This window comes from Diadema antillarum, unplaced genomic scaffold (genome assembly GCF_040938485.1).
Source record: "Diadema antillarum isolate AM-2024a unplaced genomic scaffold, OU_Dant_1.0 seq00000715_RagTag, whole genome shotgun sequence".
Classification (NCBI taxonomy): domain Eukaryota; kingdom Metazoa; phylum Echinodermata; class Echinoidea; order Diadematoida; family Diadematidae; genus Diadema; species Diadema antillarum.
In genome coordinates this window covers 461,984-484,046 of record NW_027271619.1, presented here as the reverse complement: position 1 = coordinate 484,046, position 22,063 = coordinate 461,984, and the positions used below count along the sequence as shown (strand labels likewise).

At 38.5% G+C, this 22,063-nt stretch overlaps 1 protein-coding gene across 1 annotated transcript in view; it reads left to right on the top strand.

The window, feature by feature from the left end:
* Positions 1-4,704: 4,704 nt before the first annotated feature.
* LOC139737908 (globin-like) overlaps positions 4,705-22,063 on the top strand; it is a 66,000-nt gene continuing 48,641 nt past the window's right edge. Inside the window, exon 1 of the mRNA XM_071648576.1 lies at positions 4,705-4,895. Coding sequence (XP_071504677.1) covers positions 4,705-4,895 — 191 coding nt within the window. The remainder of the gene's footprint in view (positions 4,896-22,063) is intronic.

Sequence of the window (22,063 nt, the reverse complement as noted above, 5' to 3'; positions counted from 1 at the left end):
AGCCAATAGGAAGCGCTGAAATGAGACACACCTCCTTCCTTTACTTCAGTACAACTGCACTGCCTGTAATCCTATGGTAGATTGCCGATCGTCTGTGCGCGCGGCGGCTCCTTTGATGAATTGCATGCATACGCGGTACGCGCTGTCAATCCTGTAAACAACTTCTAGTTCGGGCTGCCGGCCGGCCGGCCTGTCTTCCCTTGTGCATAACATATGTGGCGTACGTACGTATACTGTACTATACGTACACTTTGTACAGTACAGTAGACCAAGCGTTATGGGACCGGACGCGTACATGGAGTCACTTTGAAGAGCAAATCCAACGATTTAGCAGGTTAATTCTCACGCCGTTTTCAGAGTATGTTGTCTAGTAGGCCTATATGAGGAGTCTATATCAAGTCTTTAAGGTAAAGGGTGCATATTCTATGTAAAATAAGTAAGTTTTCATGCGGGTGTCCGGAAACCCAACCCCCCATTATACTTATACTGTATGTGCGGGACTTCCGCGAGTGCGACGTGCGTAAAAGTTTGGGACGAACATCTTCGGACGTCTTGACCCACAAAGGTACGTGAAAAACGCTGAAAAATGATGTTAGTTTTCGAATTTTCGACCCATTTTATAAAACAAATGATGCACAGGATTATTTCGTGGCGTTAGTGTAGGCGTAGTGCACTCGAGGGTATTTACAATTGTGAAATATGCACGAGGCGAAGCCGAGTGCATGTTGCACTACATTGTAAATACCCGAGAGTGAGCTACGCCTACACTAACGCACTCTATCCTGTGCATCGGTATAGTATCCGCTGGGATTCTGTTGAAATTATGGGGGGTTATCTGCTTAGGGTATATTATGTCTCATTATTGTAAGTTATCCGGTGCGAAATAATACAGATCCAGTCAATCAATGTTCATGGCTGTTAAGCATAGCGCCCTCTAACATCATGGATGTTATATTCGTAATGTGTAACTTACCCCAAAGAGGACAGAGGGTACGAGTTTATTATGCAGTTTCTTCACCAAGGATAATAATGCCATACATTTAAGATCGGGGAGTATACAATGGTTGTGCAATGATCTGTATATGTATTTTTTTTTTTTTGGCAGCACTTTCTATACAGACAGTTGGTACCATCAGGGATCGACCATCTTGCCATTTCCCCTGGTAGCTCACAGAAAATAAAAGGAAACAAACTAAAATGTCTATAGATACTCAGTACCACTGACTCATGTAATCCAACTTGCTTTTTAGTTCCCCTGAAAGTTCGGGAGTGCATGTTCTTTCAATGCAACCGTTCAGATGTTGTCCATGACATTGTTCATTCCAATTTACTGTCTAATTAATCGTTTTTTATTTTTTCAAATGAATTTTATCTGCTCATACGCATAATGTGACTCCGACATGGCATATTACCTTCTGGTCTTAGCAGTGCTATAATCATCTCTATAACAATCATCCTCGAACATAATCGTGGAATACAAGAGTTTACAACTATATGAGCGATCATAAAGATATGAATACTTTGATTAAAACAACACTGTTCATCCCGATGTAGATTGCACTTTACATGTTTATACAAGCATAAGATATGGAATGACAATAATTAGTTAAGTTTAAAGTATTATAATGTTTGACAATTTCTTCTTACGTATACAGCTCATAGTGTCTGAGATATTCCTCAACACTGCATGATTACATGTGATATCAGGACACTGAATAGTGCACTTTGACTATAGATCGACAGAGAAACAGTGGAACATCGGACTGAAAAACTGTCATCACCGTGGGATTGACGAAGGAGTATTCCTGCTATGATTATTTTATCCTTTTTTTAAGTCATGCACGATGTACCCCTCCCCCATTCTTCTTTTTTTTTCTTATGTTAGTAGTTCGATACCTATCAAAAACTCATAATGCCATAATGATGGTAATGCACATTGATCTGCATCTTGTTTAATTTTATGAGAGTGTCAAATTGCACCCACGCACATCAAGACTACAATTATAAGATTTTCGCATAAATTCTATTCATAAAGAGCCCATCATATATCTATAATATCGACACGTCAAATGTACTTTGTAGGAGGAGGGGGTGGCGTGATCAATCCGGTGGTTATTTTGTCTGTCTCTGTCTCATATCCTTCTTCGTTTTTCCCTTTTTTGATAATATCTCTATCTTTTTTTTTCTTTTTTTGCGAGTTGTCATCACGTACAGAATTACCTGATCTACTCCCGGCCGTTTACATCGTGCATGTTGCACCGCTCTTATCTTGTCAAATAAAATATTAGCAACAAAAACAAACAAACAAGCAAAAAACAAAAGAAATTAACGAGACATCTGAACCGACATGTTGATTAAATTGAATAGTCAACATCACGATTAACACGATTTAATAATATATAAATAGTATTTTACAGGTAATGCATGATCTGCCGTTTGTGAAATGAAATTATGCGCTGGTATACACGTTAATACACATGCCCACACCCACATCCCCCCCCACACACGCACACACACACACACACTCACACACGCACACATACATTCTTGCACAGTACATAGAACTACAATAGAACCTGACAGAATAGGATCAAATTGAAATTTCTATTTTATCATAGAGATTATTAACAGTTCATTTTAATACACTTACGTGAAAACCTTTTATGAGTCAATTTTCACCTCTTTGTGAAAGTTCTGGAGCATTTTTTTGATAAATCTAAGTATCTATGATTCATATCTAAGTCAATATTGCGATGTCAGCAATAAAACTTAACAATTCAAAATATCAACCGGATACAAACACTGCGAGATTAAAGAAATCCTTGAAAATGTTCTTATTTGCATAAATGTCAAATGTTAACGAGACTTTGGTTAATTAAGTAATGTGTCTCGTCACTAGAACCTGGCAGCTAGCTCTTTCATTTCCAAAGCGGAGAGAACTGTCAGTACAAATGCAGTGTCACCATAAGACGTTATTCGAATGATAATAATGAATAGAGATTTGAACTATCAATGACAAACTCACGCCATCGGATATTGACTGATTCCTGCTATACATCCCACTCACTGAATCATACAATGTTGTCATGACATCTAGGTTCCTAAAATTACAGATTATTATGATTGACACAAAAATCGTTTTGTAATATTAATACATGATTACATTAAAAAAAGGAGATTTTCGAGGCAATGACATCAACTAGTCTCACTTTATGCTTGCCGTTACAATTGATGTTTATATGCTGTAAAAAAAACAACAACACTCTTGACACGACTGCATTTTCTATACTTCTTTGTGAACCATTCACATTTACAAGTTACATTTAACGTGTTTCTACTGAACGTTATAAATGCGAGGTGATGCTGGTTACAATTACCAATTCGCCGTGATGCCAGATGATAAAAGGTGTCCAGTATCTACGCACAATGACCCAACTTTTTTGAAGATGATTTTATGTCAATGTGGGGCTTCACTTTCAGACGTATGTATAGTAAATTCCGTTAGTAAAAAGAAATGATTACAGCAGAATAAGTTTAAAACATTTCGCATAATATAATAAAGCATGAAGATAATGTATATGATTACGGTTTTTCAAGGTTGAAATCGTTTCTGGGCTCACAATTACAGTAAAATTAACAATCTGATCTGTTTGTGTGGTTTTTTTTTTTTTTTTTTTCTGGCTCACTAAATGAAGAAGTAAGGGAACATTAGCGCACCAAATTCTATGTGCGTTTCTTTGCATAATTAGACCAGGTGTTTCTGATAACAGAGAGGGTCCATGAATATAGAGAATATTGTCGTGCTATGATGTGAGTGTAAAACTCTCACAAGAGGTGAGGAAAAAAAGATAAGAAACGTTTGCAGAGTAAACGAAATAAATCGATGGAGTGTTGGATGGCACAGTGTGATGTGAGCAAATATGAAAACGCTGTGAGTACGCACGTATACGCACACACGCACCCACTTACACACACACACACACACACACACGCACACTTACACACACACAAACACACACACACACCACACACACACACGCACACACACACCACTGTGACACTCAGACATGGCATGTATGCGCATCGCATGCAACACTCGCCTTGGAACGGAGTGCTCGAATGCATGCAGTGAGTGAGAAGCGAATATTGACGAGCATCATCTTACATCAATGCACCCACGCAATTTACCGTGTGGGTCCGATTTGCAAACTACAGCGGGGCGAGCGCTCAATGGATAGCGGACCTGCTCACCAAAACAAGGTTGTAACTCGCTCGTTTCGGAGATCCGCTTCATCGCTTCACTCGTGCGGAATACGTGTGAATCTTAAAAACATTGCAAAAACGTGATAGTTTGGGCGTTTCGTATCATTAACGCTGCCATCGTCAAATACTAGTACTTGAGTAGTCGAAAGCAGGGAATCTAAATATCTGATTAGTTCTCTCCTTACTATGTAAACCGTTCTGCGTGATATATCTTTTGACTTTGTTTTTGCTTTATGGACCCGTTGGCTATCGGAATATATACCTGGATTTGGCGCTTCGATACTTCATCATAAGAGAAAAACATTCAGTCGGGTTAATTTTCTGGTATTCGCGATAAGGTGTGCATTCTAAAACTTATCGCCGTTATTGCTCTGGGAATAAAAATCATGCCGTCAGTTCTGCCATGAAATACCAAGTGTAGAATCGCGATTGCGGCGTATCATGGGTTGTTCTTCGTCTACGGCAGACGTGAAACGAGGTGGGTACTCTAACGGGAAGCTGCCCGAGCCGTGCGCCCCACCGCCGACGGATCCTCGCCTGCCTCTCACGGCGCGACAGAAGTTTAGCCTGGAGAAATCTTGGAAAGCAGTACAGAGGGACATGGAGGGAGTAGGGATGAATACGCTCCTAAGGTAAATATGTCATCTACTCTAGATGTTGAAGTCTGATTGATATACGACAAGGCTGGTAACTCATATTTCTTTGAGGTTTCATCATGATCAACGATAATCATAGTCTCCACGTCCAAGAAAACCTATTTCTGTATTCCAATAATCTATTACGTATAACATAACCGTATAAATGCGATTTGTGATATATCAGTATCTGTAATATATAATGACATACACTTTGTGGGGCTGCGTATGTTTGAGTTTATGCAGAACAACAACTGTGTGTGTGTGTGTGTGTGTGTGTGTGTGCGTTCAGTATGTATGCAATTATGATCTTATCGAAACATCATCCCCATGCAGTAAAGGGCGTATGATTTTAAAGCAACATACGAAAGACTCCCTCGATCTCGAAAAACTATTCCATACTGAAATTGTTCTTAAACTGACATATTTTTAATAGAAAAAAACAAAACAAAACCCGTATGAAGGCCCTTGAGGACAATTTTCATTTCCATTTTCCCCCAAGCGCGATACAGCAGTATCATACAATTTATAAGGTATGGAGTACATAATAATTTTTTTCCTGTATCAATATCACAAAGTTCGTATATTTATAGTTATATTCTGTATTTCAGCTAAACATGTCCTGATCTGTATCAATGCGCTTAGAAACGCCTGTGTGAAATGTTTCTTATTACTATCATTATCGTCATCATCATCATCATGACATATTATCATTATGGTTGGGGCCATGGCTACTAGTCGTTGGTTTGCATCATTTTACTCATTAAACGACAGGGCAGTCTTGCCTTCTCATCGACAGTACCCCATCCCTCCCCCTCTGTTTCTCTTTTTCTATCTCGCTTTGTAAATATAACTGGGTTCCTTAGTTCAACTTGCCCGAGTATCTCTCTAAAAAAGATCGAGTGAAAATTTTCACTCTAAAAAGAGTGAATACAAAAAAGAGTGAATTTCGAGTGAAATTGGAGTGAATTTTGAGTGAAAATGCTCATTTTCACTCATTTTGAAAAATCTTCGAGTGATCCCTGACGTCACTCCAAAATGAGTGAAAATGAGCATTTTCACTCAAAATTCACTCCAATTTCACTCGAAATTCACTATTTTTTGTATTCACTCTTTTTAGAGTGAAAATTTTCACTCGCTTTTTTTTAGAGAGACCTTCTGGTCATCCAGACTTGTATTTCACTGCATATAATGTGAAGTTCCCTTGTAATTCAATGGCTGAATTTTGAATGGTTATGGAACAACTTACGTTCACCTGCAATGGGCCACTTAAACATCAAACACAGGCACCGTTGTACCATTATGCTAACAATAAACAAATCGCAGCTATTGATATCTTATTTGGTAAAGATAATGAAGACGCGATTTCATTAAAAACAGGTAACTATTAGTAATCTAGCTCCATATGAAATTAAAATGAGGTAAGTTGTTTTTACAACTCGTATTTTCCCATGTCAGCCATCTTTGGCCAATCCGCAATGTAAACAATGGATGTAACTGGGTGTATACGAAGTAGATTATAGAGAAATAATCCATACTGATAATGAGGAGTCAACACATTACATGGCGATTGTAAATCATACTCCAAATATTCTCATCCATAACTGTTAATAATGATACTTTTATATGCTTGCGTCTAATACTAAGTAGCCTATATGCAATCAAGATTTTACTGTACACATGCGGCGTTGCCATACCGTTGGCGGGTGGGTAACTCAATGATATACAGTGTCGGTAATGCCATGGTAACAACAAAACGTGACTATCGGTGGAATCATACAACGCTCGACGACACGATCTTCAGTAACTCGATAGTATAGCCGTCATAATGAACCCTCGCAAGGTGGATGCGCGCGCCCACAACGTCACACACCGCTTGTTATTAATGTGCGGTCGATTATAATCATCATTATAATTATCATTTTCAATCTTGCGACCGCAGACTGGTGTGGCGTGGAAGATAGCTTGACCCCAGTGGTTATCTCCAGTGTAGGTCATAGGACAATTGGTCAGACATAAACAATCAAGCATGCAGTCAGTAGAAATGTAGACATTATTGATTTGAAGCTGTGAGTCTCGCATGGGACGCGCTGCTTCGCCGTCGGACGCTGTCCAACGAACATGTCAACACCGACGACGGATTCCTCGTCTTCTCCCCTCCCTAAGAACTGAGCAGGCATATTCTACGATATATTTCCGTTGTCCCGAACGGTAAACAAACAGAGGGGGCATGAGGTCAGAATTTGCGATGCTCGCTTCGTATACTAGAATAATATGGACATATCGATGCGTCGATGCGGTTTTTTTTTAGTATTTGCATTGAAGTTCCCGTCATACTTGTATGAGCAGGCACGATGTGCTCCGTCTTAAAGATTCAGAATTGAAACGCTATATTATTAGAGTCGCTTCTATTTCAATTCACATAGCACCATGGGTAATCTATATACAACAGTCTGCGGAAATACAAGGAACAGCTTTCAAAAGTGACTTATTTATCCCAGACAAGTCATTCAGTTTAAAGCTTGTCCCGAGTGAAAACTAACACAATATAATTATGAACATAAGCCCGATAGAATCCCATTTTCTTTGCTCATTTTTCCACTAATAAATGATATTCATTTCTGGTCAGTTTCCTTCTGTTTGCGTCTGTTACAATATATGAACAGTTACAGTTACTCACGTGTTTAGTTAATAAACTGGCGGAATATAAGCAATAAAAGCGAAAGATAACCTCTATCCCCACCCCCCCCCCCCCACCCCAAAAAAGAAAATTAAGTAAATGAATAAATAAAATGGAGGGGGATGAATATACACGAAAGAGTCGATGTCACCTTCTGTTGATTATGACTCAGCAAGGACCCGAGCGAATGATATCGAATGAAGTGACTTGCGCGCTTGATTTCTTTCCTCTGTCTTCATCTAAACAATACAACCTAAAATACAAAATAGAAACAAAAACAAACCCCACAAGCTCCACGACAAGATAACACATCAATATTGCTCTTTCACCCAATTTCTGAATGGCAAAATTGTATCTGCATTGCACAACGGTTCAATTTTCTTTTTTTTTAATTTATTTTTTTGGTTGCCTCTCCGTGTAATCTGTATTATCGATTTGTGATGGATACAACAACAAACTATATAGCCAAGCTAGTTTTTCTCGCACGAAAAACGGGACGATTTGGAGGTTAGACTTGAAATTAGTAACGTTTAGGTGAAGGTAGATTTGCTACCTCAAACACAGAATATATGGTAATGATATATATATATATATATATATATATATATATATGTATATATATATATATATATGTGTATATATATATATATATATATGTATATATGAAGAGTTTATTTGCAAAAGGGGTTAGATCCACTTTTAGTACTTTAGAGAAAAATAGGTTTATTTGTGAGAATTTGTACACAAGTGTATGGAAAATCTAGATGTACTTTTGCAATAATTTCTATTCAAATGGTTGTATGCAGTTGAAATTTTCACTGTAGCTAACTCAACTGGAATTCTGTGCAGTAATGGTAATAACTAAATTGTCATAAAAAATCGATCCAACCCCTTTTGCAAATGAGCTCTTCATATAATATATATATATATATATATATATATATATATATATATTATATATATATGTATATATATATATATATATATAGCGAAAACTTTGAGCAAAGAAAATGGGTTTTCATCGGGATTCGAACCCGAGACCTCCGGATTACTAGACCGGTGCTCTACCGACTAAGCTATTGAAAGTCCTAGATCTGTGTTCGTCCCAAACCCTTAACTCTCTTTGCTCGTGTGGTCAGAAGCTATAGTGTGTGTATGTGCGCCACACACACACACATTAACCTGACATAAACCCAAATGATGTAAATCAACTTTGGAATAATGTGAGGGATCACCGAAGCGATGCAGCTTTTTGTAATATATTTTGAAACAAGGAAGGAGAAACTGACCAGAAACAATTGTAATAATAAATAGCGAAAACTTTGAGCAAAGAAAATGGGTTTTCATCGGGATTCGAACCCGAGACCTCCGGATTACTAGACCGGTGCTCTACCGACTGAGCTACTGAAAGCCCTATATATATATATATATATATATGTATATAATATCACGGAATCAGCATTGTTTAAAAAGAATCAACATTTTCATTGTTGACTTTGGTCGATATCGTGTTTCTCTGTCGTGTTCCTTTCTTTTTGTATGAAGCAGAATTCGCGCTCAACACAACGCAAAGTTATATAGTCACAATGTTGAGAATGTTTGATGAAAACACGTTAGATATCATATACGAGAATCTATAACTCTTTCCTCACGACGGCATGTAAAGATAGCAAGGGAATATCTATGTGTGGCTTACATACACACAAAAACACACACACACACACACACATACATATATATATATATATATATATATATATATATATATATATTTATTTATTTATTTATTTATATATACATATATGTATAAGATAGAAAGAGAAAGAGGGAGGGGGACGAGTAAGATATATTGTTCAAAAAGTGCAGCACGATCTAGCTGGAAAGCGATTAGCGTCATTCTCCAATGCCATGCTCAAGTATCGTCGCTATACCATTACGATGCTTCTCTGAAATTGAACGAGTATGCATGCAGCAATTCCTTGGCTGCCTATATACTTTAAAGGATTACCTCTTATTGGCACCCAATCGACCCCGAAGGTTATTTCTGGTAACTTCGTCCACACCTGGTCCAGAGAACTAATTGCTAAAAGTAACGGCGGCTCTCACTTGGCAAATCACAAAACACCTGGGCATGTGAATTATTAATGCCACTCAATGTGTCGGCTAATAAATTACAGACTTGCGATCAACGTGAACTACATCTTGCCATCTACCGAGGTTTATATTGTCAAAGGATTCTCGTCGACTTTTTGTCTTTGTCCCTGTCTGTGGAATAAGCTTCTGTGTCTTATTCAACTCTCTCTCTCTCTCTCTCTCTCTCTCTCTGTATATATTATATATTTGTGTGTGTGTGTGTGTGTACATATATACACAGTTTATACTGTATATCTTCTCATATCCCTCATTCTGAATAAATTTTCACAACTGATATTATTATTGTTCATAGCAACAACCAGATAATTACGTCGCTTTAAATGCTTTAAACTGTGTTCTGATTTTTTTTTTATTAAGCAGCAATTGTTTGTACAAAAGGCAGAGAACAAAATTCCTAGGGTTGAGTTTATGAAGAAAAAAGTCGTTGAATATTATGCAGATGAGAAATACATTTGTTCTGTGTCGGGTACTCTTAACAAGCTTAATTCAAAGTGGCAGTCACTTCAACATTTGTTTGAACGATAACGAGAGAAATGTTAAGAAAACCGAGATTATGGCTGAAGATTATGAGTTGTGATATGTCGACATTGAGACAATAAAATAAGTCATGGCTAAACAGTTTAGGGGGAAAAAAAGATTATTATGTCATGGTATCCACATAATACTCCTTCGGCCTGTCTGGAAAAAAAAAAAAAAAACAATATAGAATTTCTACTACCAGAGGTTCTTTCATCCTAACTTTATAAAGGGAGCATTCTGTGACGTATGTTTGGGGTTTTGTTTCGTTGTGTATATTTTTATCACATCTCACCAGGAAAAAAAATTCATGGTCACGTCCACCTTGTGAGAGGTAGATGCCCTCCTTTACTATCCGCCCTACTTTTCGTAAAAGTTCGTCCGAAGGTGCCATTTTGGCTCCACGGGGGGAGCACGACCGTGTCTAAACGATGGGAATCAATAAAGACTCTTGGAATCCTGTTTATTATGTCTGACTGCTCACGGTTTCCAGTGGTCGCTTTAACATTCAAGATCATCATTTTTCAGGTCAAAAGTTCAAGTGATTACGATTAATTGAGACCATCGATTTACCAGGTGAGTTGCATCGATAGGCAGTATATCGTAATAAATCAAGTCGCCGAATGGTTAAGAGGAGCTTCTGTTGCATTCAGCTGTGCGCAGTTGGGGCCACTATGAAGACCGTGGCCGGTATTGTAAGACTTGCCGCGAGGAGAGCGTAGGGTGAAAAAGTAGACCCAGCGACGACCTGACACACGCGGAGAAGCTGCTGATGTGATGCAAAATGCCCTACATGTGCATCTTCATTCCCCAGAGGCATTCATCTTCACGCTCACGTTTCCGAGCATATCGATTTGAAGAGAACGTGTCGGGGTGTGATCTTACACCGAGTGCAGTGCACACATCGGCGACGGCGCGTGTTTACGACCACGCGTCCCCTCTGTTCTCCTCGAGTCTCCATCTCTATATACTTCTCTTCCTCTCTCTCTCTCTCTCCCTCTCTCTCTCTCTCTCTCTCTCTCTCTCTCTCTCTCTCTTTATCTCTCTTCCTCCTTAAAGGTGATGCGAAGATGATTAATTTTCACGAAATTCGATCTAATAAGCCCCTGAAAAATAATGAAAAGCGAAGCCGTGCTTCCAGGCACATAATTAGAGATTATCGACAAAAGAAGGATAGAAATAGGCATAAAGTCATAATAGCGTAATAACTGGAAGAGAAAGAGGTTTCGAAGCTCGAGACTCTAATGATTCATCTGGAAGAGCAGTTAGCTTGACGGCCCATTATTTTCTTTCTGGGAAAGAGGAGGGACGTGGTATGGGAGGATCTTCCGCATGATAATTATGACACCCTTTATGGAACGCCGCTTTGTTTAGTTTGATTTATGGTGAACGAGACTGAGAACAACTTGCAGAATGATAATAGTATATCTTTTGCGAGAGAACGTCAACATGACTATCACGCCTCGTAAGGTTTCATCTAAGTATGTACTCATACTCACACTCATACGTCAGTGCAAGTGAGTGGTATATACCAACGATCATACGAACGTTCTTGGGAATGCGGGAAGGAAAGAAAGAAAGAAAAACCTTGAATCTTTGTAGTGCCAGCTGCTTCTATAGTTATGTAATATATTGTATGTACACCATAATTATGTTCATTCATCTTAACATAATCTGTGTACACATCTTGTGAGATTATCATGTAGAAATGTAAGAGACTTTAGGAAAGTATCTTGACTATGATCTCTTCTCTAACATGCCCTGATCTGATTTTCCCCGTCAGACATCAACAACTATGAAATATAATAGAGCGCTATTGTCAAAATATTGACCCATTAATATACTCCTTGATGAATACTTAAGTAATTGATTCGTATATGCATGTATACACATGCTTGTATCATAACATATATTATATCTCGTCTATTACATCATATTATATGTATCATATCATATAGGCTTATTCAATCTATGCCTATCTCTCCTTCCTGTTTCGTTCTCAGTATCTACTCTGTTTCCCATCGTGCCTTGTGAGATATGATAAAACAGCTATATCGACCGAAGAAAACTGTTCAATGCTAACATCATTAAGTTTGGATACGCATTTAATATTGGTCTGGGTTGGCAAGACAGAGACGGAACTAGTGTGCATATACTCGTTGGAACATAACCGCGATATTGTGCATCATTGTGGTTTGATTTCTTCATTCCGAGATGTCTTTTGTTACGTTGGTTGGGTAAATCATTACTAATTCACTTACATAATCTCATGTATTGCTGTCATCATCCCCCCCCCCCCCCCCACCATTACAATTCTGATTGCGTTTATAAATCTAAAGTTATTTCTTTTTCCTCTCTTGGATCGATTTTGATAAGATAGGATTCTTGTATCATGTCCATTTTGTTAAGTATACGTGTATGTGTTTTCTCCTCCTGTAAGTGTAAAATACAATTTACCGACCCTAAGTCCCTCGATTTATGCTTTCGGTTACACTATGAGTTGCAGAGAGGATTCTTGGCAAAACAAACACGACAAAGAACCGATTTTGTTTCTATACTTGTTTGCATGTGGCATTCAGAACTGCAGATAGATACTAAAGCGTGTGTACGGTTTTATAGTGAGATTTGATTAAGTCTTGATTAAATAGATTTGCTTAATCTTTTTCTTTTTTAAGGATGAGAGATTCATGATTACAACACCAGCAAAAGTTGATTATTCAATGTCTTTTTTTTTTGGGCCTACACAAATGCCCCTTTCGTTCATACAGCAATAAAAAAGCGCAAAAGTGCTTGAAAGTAATTTACTTCTGACCTTGTCAAAGAATGTGCTTGAATATGATAATTCTCATTTTCCCCCTCTGCTTATCGAGGTCATTTTAGAGAGTATTCAGAGTCAGAATCAACGTCGCATCAACAGGATTTGGGGATAATTTCGGAGATACGTTGAGTTTGTTGAGTTTTCTGTTTCATCTCCCATAGAGGGAGAATTTGATAGTTAGTAACCAAATCATGTTGCGGAGAAAGTTATTGGAGTTAACCTTTTGCTTACCGAACTGGCGATTACTCCATCTTGGAGGCAAAGGGTTATGCTGATGATACGTATTTGATTAAGACATTAAGCCCCATCTTTTTTTTTCAAGCTGAGCACTTGAAATTTTCTGTTTATATTATGTGGTTTCGTGTAACAAAATGATTAAGTCGCCACTCAAACTGAAGGTTTACAAGATATCAGAGCCATACTTTAAGATTCCACCATTCTGCAGTTTGCCAAAGGACAAAACTCTCATTACACTTTATATGATCCGTTAAAAACGAACATTTCCTCTGCAGTCGTGTTTTGATTTCACTGTAGGTATCCAAAAACAACATTCTCCGTATGGGCAACGCATTAAAGGGATCGTATAGTTTTGGTTGAAACCTAATTTCAGGTTTCTAACATTTTGGGGTGAGATAATGGGAAACATCTTATAAGATATGAAAGAGCAGGTAATTATATGAGGAATTCAACGTTTGTTTATTGAAAATTGGTTTTGAAATGGCCGAGATATCCAAAAAGAGCAATTCTAATAAAGTGTGGGACCCATATTTTATTACGATCACTTTGTTTTACTTTGTTTTTGGGTGTTTCAGTCATTTCAAACCCGATTTTCATCAAATAAACTTTGAATTCCTCTCAAAATGGTATGCCTGGTACCATATCGTAAGTGATTTCTTGTTATTTTACAAAAAGTTAAAAGCCCAATTCTCATCTCCACCAATACTGTACCATCCCTTTAAGTTTGTTTGCAACCCTCCAACGCTAATACGCATACTCATAACGGGCACAGTAATTCCTGATACAAGTCTGTTATAGGATCTGTCCCGTTGAATTGAGATATTTCGTTATCTATCCTGCTACAGGGATTCTAATCTACAGGGTAGTATGTCTGCCTTTTAGATTCCCCAAATGAGGTGCAGGGGCAGATGAAAGCGGGACAATACAATTAATTTTCAGAGCTTGGTGCGCTTCATGCTGTGCGATCATGGTAACATGTGTATATGGCACAGTGTTAGTCTGTTTATTGACTGTGGCTGGAGAGGAAATGAAAAAGAAGTGATAGGAATATATGCTATAGTCATGAGGGATATAATTATGTTGACATACAATGGTCGCCATGGCAACGCGCGTGCCTTTTCGCTAAACAGCCAAACGCAATTAGCGAAATTGAAGAGACAGTGACAAGAGGCGGAGAGGAGACAATAATGATAATGATGCGTTGAGGCCGTTGAGGACACTTTTAACCAGACAGGACCGTTTTCTTGCAATCTCTCCCTCTCTCTCCACACACACACACACACGCATATATATATATATATATATATATATATATATATATATATATATATACATATTACAAACATATAAATACAGTATATATTATACATATATATATATATTACAAACATATAATTACAGTATATATTATACATATGTATATATATATATATATATATATATATATATATATATATATATATATATATATATACTCTCCTCTCTCTTGCTTCTGCTCTTTTCTATCATTCAAATATCATAATCAGTATTATTTTGCAACATAATTTCGGGTCTTCCATGGCTCAGATAATAAATGATAATGATGCGTTCAGACCCCACTGAGGACACATTTTCACCAAACAGGACCGTTTTCTTGCATTCTCCTTCTCTTCTTTCTCTATCTTCTTCTTCTTCTTTTTCTCACTCAAATATTATCAGTCATCATTTTGCCAGATAATCCAGAACCTGCCGTGGCTCACTCTACGGCTTCAAAACACCGCCCTTCATGTGGTAAAGGAATCAAGAACGTCTCCAAATACTGATGATGATTTCCAAAATTATGAATAGACAAACGTTAGGCCCTCCTATTCAAACATGACTAGTAATTATCCTTATTTGATTTTTGCCGTGTCAAAACAGATAAAATCTAAGAAACACAACGTATGCAATTTCCCAGAACTAAACGCTGTAGTTGTTTAAAAATAGAGCTGATATGTGTTAATCTTAAATAAACGACCGTCTACTGACGTAACTACGGTGAAAATTATTGGAAATGACAAAAACAGCTTACACACCACTTATTAGGGCCATAGGCGTTGACTTGATCATTAAATCTGCTCGTATTAACCCAGGTTCTACTATCCTAATGACCCAACTATGAGAGGCGGGATGATTCCACAAACCTAATAAGATATACGTAAAAAACACTCATCTTCAAATATCATCACCCACGAAAGGTTCTCGTCGCTTCCACTGTGGCATGCTAAATCGGCAGTAATTGAGCAGCCATCGGACGTGCTCTGGTGGTTCAGACCGGAAGGTGGGTGTCGATTTCTTACGTCCTGTTCTCTCCCTCGCTCCGCTCGTTGTTCCGTGATGCGCCTTGCGGTGGTGCAGCCTAATCGCCAGCGAATTTATTTCGGTATTTCCTCATCGCTATGACTACCGTCCTATGCTGATTTATTTGCATCATGGGTTCAATTTATTTCTCTTGGTGCGTGCCTCACAGATGTCTTTCCCGAGACAATTATGAGATGATGATTGTATTCCATTTATGCAAAGACATTTCTGCCATACAAATTCACAGGCGTAGACAAATCAGAATAAGACACACAAACGCACACACACACACACATACACACACACACACACACACACGATGTACATTACTTCATAGCTGATGCAGACGTATGATCATGCTGCTCGCGGTTGAAGCAAATGTCGTTTCATTACATGTTTTCATGTTATGAAAATGACATTGTAACATGCTCGTAAGATACGGAGCAATGTTTCACAAACGCAGTGTATTATACTTAAGTTTGGGGAAGACATGCACAAAATTATATTCATGTTTGATGCTACCAGGCACAGGGTAAGCGTAATGATGGTCGTACATCAGCCATGACGTATTCTAAGATTTGATTTCCAAGAATAGTGCATTATAAATAATTTCGGGAGCGAATGCACATAAACACAAAATAATGTTCGTATATGTCAGGTTCCAGCAGGGACTGCGGAACCTTTTAGTGTGTGTGTGTGCGTGTGTGTGTGTTTGTTTTGATTGTGTTTTTCTCTTTTTTTTTTGGGGGGGGGGGGCTGCGAAACGGGGGGTCAAGGTTAATAGTAGGGCTACTAGAAGAATGTAATAACAGAAGCTTTGTAAATTGAAATTTACGAATGTTGTGATTTTTTGTGATTTTTTTTTACGAGCAAAAAACGTGGGGGAGGGAGGAGAGAGGGGAAAGGGGGCTGCAGCCCCTGCCCCCACGTCCCCAGCTAAGGTGTGTTAGACTTGGTTGCTAAGAAATGCTAGAGCAATGGACATATCCCCTCCCCCCCCCCCCTCACAAAAAAAAAAATAATAATAAATATGAATGAATAAAAAATGTGTATCAACTTTAAAACATTATATTTAAAGAACTGCAAATTCTATACAGAAAGAAGGAAATATGAGGAAACCTCTCAAAGAATAGAAAGGACGCTGGATCACGGATGTCAATATTAACGCCCTCTGTATAGTCATCCTCTGGTCGTCCTCGTGTCTGCGACGCAAGTCATATTTACTCGAGACGCGATAGCGATTCGCAAAGTAAGCTGATGCAAGTTAGTGACTTGAAAATTTTCTGGCAAATTGCTCGAATACAATCATAGTATCTTGGAATTTTAAAAAAAAATCTTGGTTTTGTGTTCGCTCGCTCTCTACCAATGTCTTTTACTGTCGTTTTTCCGAGAATTCTCACAATGCCGTGCGTAAACATAATTGCGTATTTTACCTTCGTACAGACTTATCACGGAGATGTCAGGTTCTTCGCCTTTTGTATGTGTGTGTGTGTGTGTGTGTGTGTGTGTGTGTGTGTGTGTGGGTCTGTGTGTCTGTCTGTCTGTCTGTCTGTCAAGCTTGTCGTTTGTAAACATCAAACTATTGTCGCTGACGTAGCTCTTTCAATTATAACGAGGCGGACCTGCGTGTTCTACCTCCCCCCCCCATGCATTACTAGTATTTGTATTATGCTATATACGAGTAAGTCATTTACCCTACCATGTGAGAGATACATCCCCTCTCTGATTGCAATTGAGATTGTTTATATTGTTGTGTGTTTTGAATTCGTCTTCGTGGCTTAGGCCCTAATCAGTTAAATTGTGCTCTCTCTCTTTCTCTCTCTCACCCGTCAATGCCCGTTATCATAGGGTAAAGATAGACATAATCATGTCCACCAATATGCAAACTTTGAATGCAGATGTGAAGTTTAGTATAAGAGATTAAATATTTCTCGATTCTCTTGGCACAAGGATGATGATATCAATCAGCGCAATGCGTCACCAAGAATGCTGGTCACCCATCAACTTTTCCCTTTATCCATCTCTCTTTGCATCTGCCGCCTAACTGACCACATTGACCCCCCCCCCCCCACTCTCTTTGCATTTGCTGCCTAACTGACCACACTGACCGTGCCAGGTAAAGGTACATGCCTTATATATCACACTCTATATCCCACGTTTAATCCCGCATTTAACACACATTTTCTTCCCAATAGTTTCATGTGGATAGCATGGTGACGGAAATGAACCTCGTTTACATCACGTGGAATGATTATGTAGACACATACACGTGCACTCCCATACACACAAATTCATTCAGGTACACACAAACAAATAAACACACACACACACACACACACACACACACACACACACACTTTACAGCGAAGCCTAGAGGGAAGTGTCACTAAACATGAGGGTACAGTGAAAGTAGACAAAACTAACAGGCGAGTAAAGACACATCCGTGAAAGTTTGAGAAACATTAGGCAATTAATTCAAGAGTTTTAAGAGAGAGGGGGTGATAAGTGTAATCATCAAAGCTGTAAAAAAAATAATCATATTTGTATAAAGGAGATGATCATATTTCATTGACGAAGCTCTCTGTTTTGAATTCTCTCAATCCACATTGATGTCTACGGATAACATTCCTATGAGTGAACCTTTAAAAGGAAAATGACAAACGACATAAGACTCAACTTTTCCCCACACTGAGAAGGAAAGCATTATCAATCTCCACAAGCATCATCTAAACCCTCTGATTTCAGAAATATATTCTTTGTTTTGACTCCCCATTCAGAGGATTAAACATAATTTGTCCGCATAGTAGCCATAAAACACTTGGAGAGATGTACCGGGAAATGCAGATAACAATAACATAATAATAATAATAATAATAATAATAATAATAATAATAATAATAATAATAATAATAATGTCGTTTTACTCCAGTTAAACTATTAAGATGGTGGTCTGTTCAAACGAAATTAAATTCCTATGTAGGAATTAGTAGCAAGAATCTGTAATGATAAAAAGAGGATTTAATTTGCCTGCGTAAGCTGCAAAGCAGATGGTGTTTCAACATCTAACGTAGATATCGCAGTTTTATCATAACGTCAATGTCCCATAGCTGTCCGTTCCTACCTGGACCTGCCTCCAAAGAAAGAAAGATGAGGGATGAGGGGGAGAGATAATCTATTTCCATCTCATTGGAAACTGGCTTCACCATCAAGACAACAATCTGTAATTATGAATAAATAAATGACACATCAATACTACACGAGATGAAGATGTAGGACCCCCTCAGGAGTTTGGTTAATCGATTGTTGTTTCTGGGTTTTCCCCTTTTCTTATCCTTCTCCTTCTTCTCGTCCTCTTCTTCCACCTCCTCTTCCTCCTCCTTCTTCTTCTTCATCATCATCATCTTCTTCTTCCCCTTCTCCCTCTCCTCCTCCTCCTCTTCCTCCTTCTTCTTCTTCGTCTTCTTCTTCTTTTTCTTCTTTTTCTGTGAGCACCAGAGCAGGGCAAACGTAGCCTTTCAAGGAGGTTGAATAATAATCGCGTACCCTCGGGAAGACGGTGCCATATACCCGCAGTGATGAATGCCAAAGTGTTTCGAAATCCTTAATCAGCGATATGCTACCGACTGGCATTTGCAACGAAACGCCCCGCTATAGTGCGTCATCATGTCCCGGAATATAATACACTCGTAGCGAGAGCAGTGAACTCGCTGTAATCGGACTCTGGAGATTGGCCGCCCTTGTGAGACCACTGGTGAATGATATCTGTGTTTGTCTGATCTTTGTTGTTGTTTTTTTCTCCTCCCTTATGTTTTTTTTCTTACTGTTATTTTTGTCTTTCCTAGACGTTCCACCGCAGATTCGAACAGCTGACATTTTCTTGATGTCAAGTAGTCAGCGTGCATGGGTGGATAATGATCGTCGTCGCTAATGTACATTGTAATTACCTGCTTGTTTGATAATCTAGAAATGCCAGTGTGCATTTTATTGCATTCGGAATATAAAGGTTTATATTAGCGCACGCACACAAACACAAACACATACACACACACACACACACACCACACACGCACACACACACACACACACACACACACACCAAAACTCTTTCTATGTATTGCTTTAGTTAGACAAAGCAGCTTACTTTCCAGATCACCATAATACAGTACACTCTATATAGATCACGAACTTTGCAAAGCTTACGAAATATTGTTTAAGATTTTGTTCAACACTGTTCACAACCTGAAAATAGCTCCCTTTCCCTCCCCCTCAGATGACATTTCCAAAATATTGTAGCGGTATCTAGCTTCTGCTGTTATCACGCTCAAGACATTATTCGCGTGGTTCCAATTTCTCTCTGAGTGCCACAAGCCGCAGCTTATCTCACATGGGAGCCCGTACAGGCACTAAACCACTGTCAGGCATGATTTGGGCATTTTTCGTTTTTACCCGCAAAGCATCAAACGGGATGGGATAGCCCTCGTGTGGGATATACGGTCGATCTCGGGGAGCCAATGTTGCCGATGGCCATTTAAACGTCGATTTCGTTTTCCACCGCGTCTTTCTCCATCATGGCGTCCCAAGATGCCGCCACAGAGGAGTGGTTTGATGCCAAGCCTTGCTCCTCGCCCGCTGTTGTCTGTATGCCTATATATTTTCTACCAGACTATACTTATATATTCCACACTTCTTCTCCCCCCCCCCCTCTCTCTCTCTTTCATTTGAATTTGCCCTTTCCTTCTAGTTTTAATGTACCTGGTTTTGTAATTTCTCCCACTCCCTCTCACCCTCCCTCCTTTCTCTCTCTCTCTCTATCTTTATCATATAAAAAATGGTATATATATATATATATATATATGTATACATATGTATATTTGAATATAATATGTATATATATATATATATATACGTTATATATAGGCCCTATATAATATGTTATATTTCTCTTTCTCCCTCTCTGACGCACACACAAATGCACACATATACTTTTGATAGCTAAGTGATATCCTCATGATGTTCAGGTCCATGCAAGCTTACTGGTTGGATGCTAAATGTGCAGTAATATCTGGCTGATTATGGGACTTATTTTTCAATTGCCGGGAGGTCGAAAGACTGAACGGCATAAAAATGTCTTAATTCATGCAGCATTCTGTGTCCCGAAAAGATGAGCTGAAACAGTGCCAGCACGTAAAAGGAAGTCTAAAGGAAGCTCTAAAAGCTACAGGAATTTCGATTATAGCAAAGAATCAACGCAGTACACATCACTGGAATTATGATCTAAAACTTTCCAAGAAAAATGTTGACCAGACACTGAAATTCTAGTAAATAGTGATTATAAAGTGAGTAACATGTTAAAAAGAAAAAACTTTAATGGGTGCTCAAGGCGCATTGCGGCATAAATTGCGCAATAGACACAGAACAGAAAGTAACCATTGAGTGATAACTATATACGCCTGCATAGAAGAGAACAGAGTGATCAAACCGACAAAATAACATTGCGAAAAATGCATTGCGTTATCATATTACAGTTCTAACAAATGTAGCTTCAGATTGTTTCGGGGAAATTCAGCCCACCATGTGCCAAAGATCCCCCATCCATCATAGTAAGCTTTAATTCTCCTCAATTCTTGTGGGCATCTTTAAATAAAGCCGCAGTGGATGGGTGATATTAATCTAAGCTTGCACGTCTTCTCTTCTCCTGACAAAAAGAAAAAAAAAAAAAATCCTCCGTAATCATTATTCAGAATACGAGTTCCAACACACTATTATCTTCTTTCACAGTCTAACAAGACCGTAAAGGAGTTAATACTGGTAAGGGAATTTTAATAGAAAAAAGATAAATTGTTGGTAGTTTAGTGAAGACCGACATCACACACACGACCGATATGAATACTTAAGCAATGTGTTCCTCTAGACCGTATATACTTGTAAACACTTACCCAACACTTTCTTCGGATATCATTCAACACACTTCAAATTGTGCTATACATGTCTCTATTGCGATATTGCTCTTTCCTGAAATGGAAGCTGAATGATTCATAGAATTAAGGGTTACTGCTTCGTATAACATTTTCATTTTCTTCTTCTCTTCTTGTTTTTATTGTCATTCATTGATTTCCGGCATCATCTCCTTTTTCTCGCATTCTTTGCCCGTTTTCTCTTGTCATTCTTATTTTTGTTTTCTTCATTGTTTTCTTTGCTTTCATGGCTTTCGCTCTCTTTTTTTTTCTGATTATTTTCTTCATCACATTCGTCGTTTCGTTAATACTTCTCAATACTTCTTGTTCAAAATTGATCATTGCTCATTCTGGAAGTTGCGGAGGAAAGTGTCAGCTCAGCGACATGAGATGTCACAATGGGCTCGATCACGTCTCCTTGTGACGTCAGTTTCACGTGATCTCTTCACCTTTTGGGGCTGTGTGGGCCAAACTCAGAAAAAAAAAG